Raw genomic sequence first — 6,444 nt, forward strand, 5'->3', positions numbered from 1 at the left:
CTTCCACCATCGCTTGATGACCGTGTTGGTGTGTTTATGCCCTCGTAACTTAGCGGGTCGGCAAAAAGGGCTGATAGAATAAGTACTAGGCTTACAAAGAATAAGTCCTGGGGTCGATTAGCTCGACTAAAGGCGGTGCTCCAGCACGGCCACAGTCAAATGACTGAAACAAATGAAAGAATATATATGCTGGCATGGGTTGGACGGTTTGACTGAGGACTGGCAAGCCAGGAGGCTGCACCAGGCTCCAATCTAATTTGGTAAGGTTTCTACAGCTGGATGCCCTTCCTAACGGCAACCACTCCGAGAGTGTAGAGGGTGCTTTTTATGTGTCACTGGCACGGGAGCCAGTCCTGTGGCACTAGCATCAGTCATACTTGAATGGTGCTTTTTATGTGCCACCGGCATGGGAGCCAGTCAAGTGACATCGGCCACGACTATACATATATTCTTTTCTTTTATTCTTTTATTTATTTCAGTCATTTGATTGCGGCCATGCTGGAGCACCGCCTTTAGTCGAGAAAATCGACCCCACGACTTATTCTTTGTAAGCCTAGTACTTATTCTATCGGTCTATTTTGCCGAACTGCTAAGTTATGAGGACATAAACACATCAATATCAATTGTCAAGTGATGGTTGGGGGACAAACACAGAAACACAAACATTTACACACACACACGTATGCATGTGTGTGTGCCTGTTCATCTGTGAGTGTGTCATTTATCAGTTTAAAAATTTGTAAGTATAGAAATTTGTAGGTATAGAAATTATTTTGTATATGCGTGTGTGTGTGTGTGTGTGTGTGTGTGTGTGTGTGTGTGTGTATGTATGTGTGTATGCATGCATGCATGCATGTCATTATTCAGTTTATTTCAAGATTTTTTGCCAATAGAGAAAGAACTAGTTTCTAACCTAGATCCAAGGTTCCTTCATTGGAATTTCAACATCAACAACAGGGTATATTTGTTTGTGTGTGTGTATATATGTATGTATGTATGTGCAAATTTGCATGATTTATATCTGTATTTTCATGCACATAGTTGCATATCTAGACATTCTCATATATATTTAAATGATAAACTTATGGAAAGTTTTACAGATTTTTACAGTTCCAGTGATGGATTGGATCTGTAGTCTTCGAATTAGCTTTCTCTGGTTTTGAGAAGACTAATTTCTCAAGATTGGTATTTAGGCAGTGTGTTACATATCCCAGTGTCCCAATAATTACAGGTACAAACCTGAACTTGTAATCTGGATAGAGTAATTGTAGATTTCTCAATAATTCAGCATAGGTATTCTCTTTTTTCACTGATCTTCAGCTTTATGTTAATAACCGCTGGGCAGCTAATTTCCATAACCGTGCACAGTTTCTCTTCTCTATCCCAAATCACAATATCAGGTCTGTTGTGCTTATATTTTATTGAGGTCTTTAGTGAAACATTCCACCATTATTCCTTTTCATTATCAGTGGCTATGGCTTCTACCATATTGTGGGTTATTTCTTTGTCCTCGGCATTATCCTTCCAACGGATTTCACTATAGAATGTATGAATGTATGTATGTATGTATGTATCTATGTATGTATCTATGTATATGTGTGTATGTATGTATGTATGTATGTATGTACGTACGTGTCTATGTATGTATGTATGTACGTACGTGTCTATGTATGTATGTATGTACGTACGTGTCTATGTATGTATGTATGTATGTTACAGATATAGTAGCAACATGGTCACGTACACAATCCATACAGATTTGATAATTAAATAACATGGTAATCAATAACTATTTTCGGACTCAGTTGCTGCTGTTGTTGTTGTTGCTGCTGTTGTTGTTGTTGCTGCTGCTGCTGTTGTTGTTGTTGTTGTTGCTGCTGTTGTTGTTGTTGTTGTTGCTGCTGCAATTTGATCTACAGAAGTTAGTTGGCAGCTTGCTTCTCAATGTGTTGGGGGTTGGTTTATGAAATGCGACATTTGAATTAATAATTGTAAATGTTTTGACCCTGGAAGAAAGAAATTCACTTTTGGTTTAAATGGGGTTTGAACTGGGAAATGTGAAATCAACAATGTGATTACTTGAAATATTTTAGGTTTTCTTTTTTATAACATTAAAATTATATTTTTGTTAATGGTTTTGTCAGGAAATAGAGGGCAGCATCTAAGCCCTTTTTTGAGGGTCTCTAAGACTGCTGGAAGAAAATGCTTCTCTAAATTTGCTCATGGGCCAGGTGGAAGTATTAACAAGAGTACAACTGTTCCTGGCAGTTCATGATACATGCACACGCACACACATCCTCCACTATCTCCTCTTTACTACTTATACTCCTTTCACTGTTCCCCTTCGATATGCCCCAATATATCTCCAGCATCAACTATTTCTCTTTCTCTCTCTCTCTGACTGACTGCCTCTCTTTCTCTCTCTCTCTGACTGACTGCCTCTCTTTCTCTAACTCACTCTCCCCTCATCCTCCTTCCCTGTTCTACTGGAGTAGCCAATTATCTCTCTCCCTCTTTTACATTCTAACCTTCCATCTGACTCTCAGCAACTCCCCTCGGTTCCACACCTTCTCTCAGCTGAAAGGCCTTTGTCTGGCAAGCTATTTGGTGACCCTGCTCGCGCCTTATAAAAAGCATCCATTTCACTCTATAAAGTGGTTGGTGTTGGGAAGGGCATCCAACCGTGGAGACCAAGCCAAAACAGCCAAATGGAACCTGGTGCAGCTCTCCGGCTTGCCAGCCCCTGTTGAATCATTCAACCCATGCCAGCAGGGAAAATGGACATTAAATGATGACCATGTTGTACATATATTCCCAAGGGGGCCTCTTGAGTTATTGAAGTAAAATACAACAACCCTAAACCCCAAGAGACATTTCCTCACTTTCATTTAATGTCCACATTCCTTGCTCGCATGGGTTGGATATTTTGACAGGATCCAACAATCTACCTTAGCATGGTTTCTATAGCTGGATGCCTCCCTAATGCTAACCAATTTTTCAGTGTGTACTGGCTGTGTTTTTTATGCCAACAACACTAGTGAAGGTGCCATGTAACCTGCAACTTCCAAGAGTATGAGCCCCCAAGAGAGGCAGCTTCATTCTTGGAGACAAGGGGTTAAAGTATGAGAGAGGAGGACCAGAGTAGACTAGGGTTTTTTGCAGTAAAGGAGCTGCATGGCTACTCACATTTTAGAAGAGAGAGTGGCAGTGATTAGGTGGAACTGAAAACTGATAGATTTAATTAGTGGTGATGGGGTGTCTGTGTGGATGGTATTAGGCGAGTAGAAGTGGGTGGGGGTATTGGATAAAAGAACCAGTGGTGTGGGTGGTTGGGTAAAGATTACAAGAGTGTGTGGGACTGAGAGATGAGGAATGGTTAAAGGAGCAAATGCAATGAATGAAGAACAAGTTTCAGCTTGATATTCTGAAGTAGTCAGAACCATGTCTTCAAGATTGAATTCATTTTCTCTGTGGCTTATTTAAGATTTTTGATGAAATTAAGCACAGGTGTGGCTGTGTGGTAAGAAGTTTGCTTCCAAAGCACATGATTCCGGTTCAGTCTCACAGCATGGCACCTTGGGCAAGTGTCTTCTACTATAGTGAGAATTTACTATAAGGAAACAAAGGACGAAGACGGGTGTGTAAAAAGCAAACAGATGTATTAGTTTAACGCTCAGGAAAGTGAGAAAGTCTTTTATGTTTCGAGCCTATGCTCTTTGACAGAAAGGAACACAGAAATAAACAGGGAGAGAAAATAAAATAAAGATAAAATAAAGTTAGTGGGTAATCTATCATGGCGAGTGTGTACCTTGCTTTTTGTCTGTGTTTGTTCCCCACCACTGCTTGACAGCTGGCGTTGGTGTGTCTTTGTCTGCATAAGTTAGCAGTTTGGCAAAAGAGACTGATAGAATAAGTACCAAGCTTTACAAAGAAAAAAAAAACGTTCAGCTAAAACTCTTCAGGGTGGTGCCCCAGTATGGTCACAGTGTAATGCCTGAAACAAGTAAAGAAATAAAAAAGGGGCCATGACCATCCATTAATATTTCCAGATGTAGTTTCAGAAGTAATTTAATGACTGTAGAGGTTGAGATGGTTACTAAGAATGGAACTGTTTGGATTTTCAGATTTGATTCCTTTTATGTTTTTGCTTCTCATTGCAGAGTTCTTAAATTTAAAAGAGAAATTTGAAGAATGTGATAAAGATCTCCAGAGAGCCAACAAAGTAAGTTTTTCCCCCTCTTTTCACTTGTGACCTCAAAAATTCTGTGTGCTTCATTTACTATTCATTATTTTATTAATATTTGAAATTCTCCAAATATGTCCATTATTTCTTCGAAAGTATTTTCTTTTTTCTTTTTTTTTTTTACCTCAGAATTAATTTAATATTTTACTTAAGCTATGGAAATTATTATTCAGTGGCATTTTTTTTTTCCAGCTCTTTAATGGCCTGAGTTTGAATCCTACCAAGCTCAGCTTTGCCTTTCATCCTTTTGGGGTCCATAAAATACAGGGTCTGGTAACAGAACTAAAGCATGCTGAGTGAAGCCACTTAACATGGATCCACCTTCAACTCTGTCGCACATGCTCACTAAGTCATAAAGTTCTTGCTCACTTTGGTTGTTTAAAGAGTGCAGAGTGTGGTCACCTCACAACACCGCAGAGAGTCCATCAGTGACCAGGGCAGAAAAAAAATGTGTAGTGTGTGTGTGTGTGTGTGTGTGTGTGTGTGTGTGTGTGTGTGTGGAAAGAGACGTGGCTTGGAGGTTATTATGGTCAAGAATCTCTCCAGAAAACAATTACCACTTGAAAGGTACCAGATTTCAAAATGTCAAAGAAATCTAAGAGACTTCAATGAGGCAGCTACTTGCTATCCTCAAAAAGGATTTCCAGGAATGCTTCCATCAATGAAAATGATGCTGGATAAAGTGTGTGGCTTCAGATGGAGATTAAATGCCGGGTTGATAAGTGTTGTAGTTCATTTTGGTAGCACCAGTCCTGATTCTTTTTGATCAGATCTTGTCAAGTACAGTGGGGGTTAATGCAATTGACTTGCTCCTCCCCTCAAAATTGCTGCTGCTGTACCAAAGATTAGAAACAATTATTATTGTTTAGAGAATTACTATTTTGATGATGATGATGATGATATGGGTGAACCTTGGACACATTTATATGCACTTTTGTGTTGATTTCTCAACACCAATATTTTTGGTGTTTTTTTTTTATTTTTCCATGGATATTTTCTTTTCTGTTTTAACATTTTTCTTTTCTTGTCTTTCAGGTGATCAACAAAAGCAAGAAAGCAAAGGTAATTAAATAAACATTTATTTGTTCGTTTTTGTAAAATTCCTGGAATGTCTTTATCCTTCAGTTGTTTCAGTCATTGGGCTCTTTAGTAATCACCCTTTTTAAAACCTGGTACTCATCCTGTTGAGCTGCTACGTTATAGGAATATAAATAAGGGTTCATTGAGACTAGGAGGTTGTGGATGTTTTTCATATCGAAGTACAAAAAAAATCCACAACCTTCCATCTCAATAAACCCCTATTGTCCCTGAAAGTTGTTTTTTATATTTACTAGGGATTGCTTGAAGCTGACTTTCTCCCTACACTTTGATCCCTGGATCTTATATTCATATATCACTTGTTCTTAATCTAGTGAATGCTGTGTGGAAGAGACGGAAATGGAGAAAATGAAATTATGTAGCCTGGATCTTATCTACCTCATTCCTTAACACTGTCTGTCTGTCTGTCTGTCTGTCTGTATGTGTGTTTATGCATTCATTCATTCATTCATTCATTCATTTTTAATTGCTTTGGATCTTAGCGATCATGGTTATCAACTCTGTAGCCTACAATTGATGTGTTCAAGCTGAATTCCTTCTAATATTTCTAGGGGCTGAATTTTCATTGCAGATTGTTTTTTTTTTCATCTTCTGATAGTTCAAAGATGTTTGATGAAATGGTGGGAAATTTAGCATATAAAATAATGATGTAATATATCAAGTGTAAAAAAAAATTGCTATGCTATTGTGAACATTTGTAGTATGAACTGAACTGTTGAAGTCATCTGCATTTATTTTATACATATGTATTTGTTTTTGTGACATATTTCTATTATATATATATATATATATATATGTCCTTGTGAGTGGATTTGGTAGACGGAAACTGAAAGAAGCCAGTCATATATACATATATGTATGTATGTATGTGTGTGTATATGTTTGCATGTCTGCATTTGTCCCCCTCCCTTCCCCCAACATTGCTTAACAACCGATGCTGGTGTGTTTATGTCCGCCATAGCTTAGCAGTTCAGCAAAAGAAACCGATAGAATAAGTACTAGGCTTACACAGAATAAGTCCCGGGGTTGATTTGCTTGACTAAAGGCGGTGCTCCAGCATGGCCGCAGTCAACTGACTGAAACAAGTAAAAGAATAAAAGAAC

General features: G+C 38.3%; 1 protein-coding gene across 1 annotated transcript in view; it reads left to right on the plus strand.

Moving 5' to 3' along the window:
- Positions 1-6,444, plus strand: part of LOC106867335 (GRIP1-associated protein 1) — a 97,639-nt gene that overhangs the window by 46,238 nt on the left and 44,957 nt on the right. The window contains exons 3-4 of the mRNA XM_014912181.2: positions 4,161-4,222; positions 5,279-5,305. Coding sequence (XP_014767667.1) covers positions 4,161-4,222; positions 5,279-5,305 — 89 coding nt within the window. The remainder of the gene's footprint in view (positions 1-4,160; positions 4,223-5,278; positions 5,306-6,444) is intronic.

Source organism: Octopus bimaculoides, chromosome 4 (genome assembly GCF_001194135.2).
Source record: "Octopus bimaculoides isolate UCB-OBI-ISO-001 chromosome 4, ASM119413v2, whole genome shotgun sequence".
Taxonomy (NCBI): domain Eukaryota; kingdom Metazoa; phylum Mollusca; class Cephalopoda; order Octopoda; family Octopodidae; genus Octopus; species Octopus bimaculoides.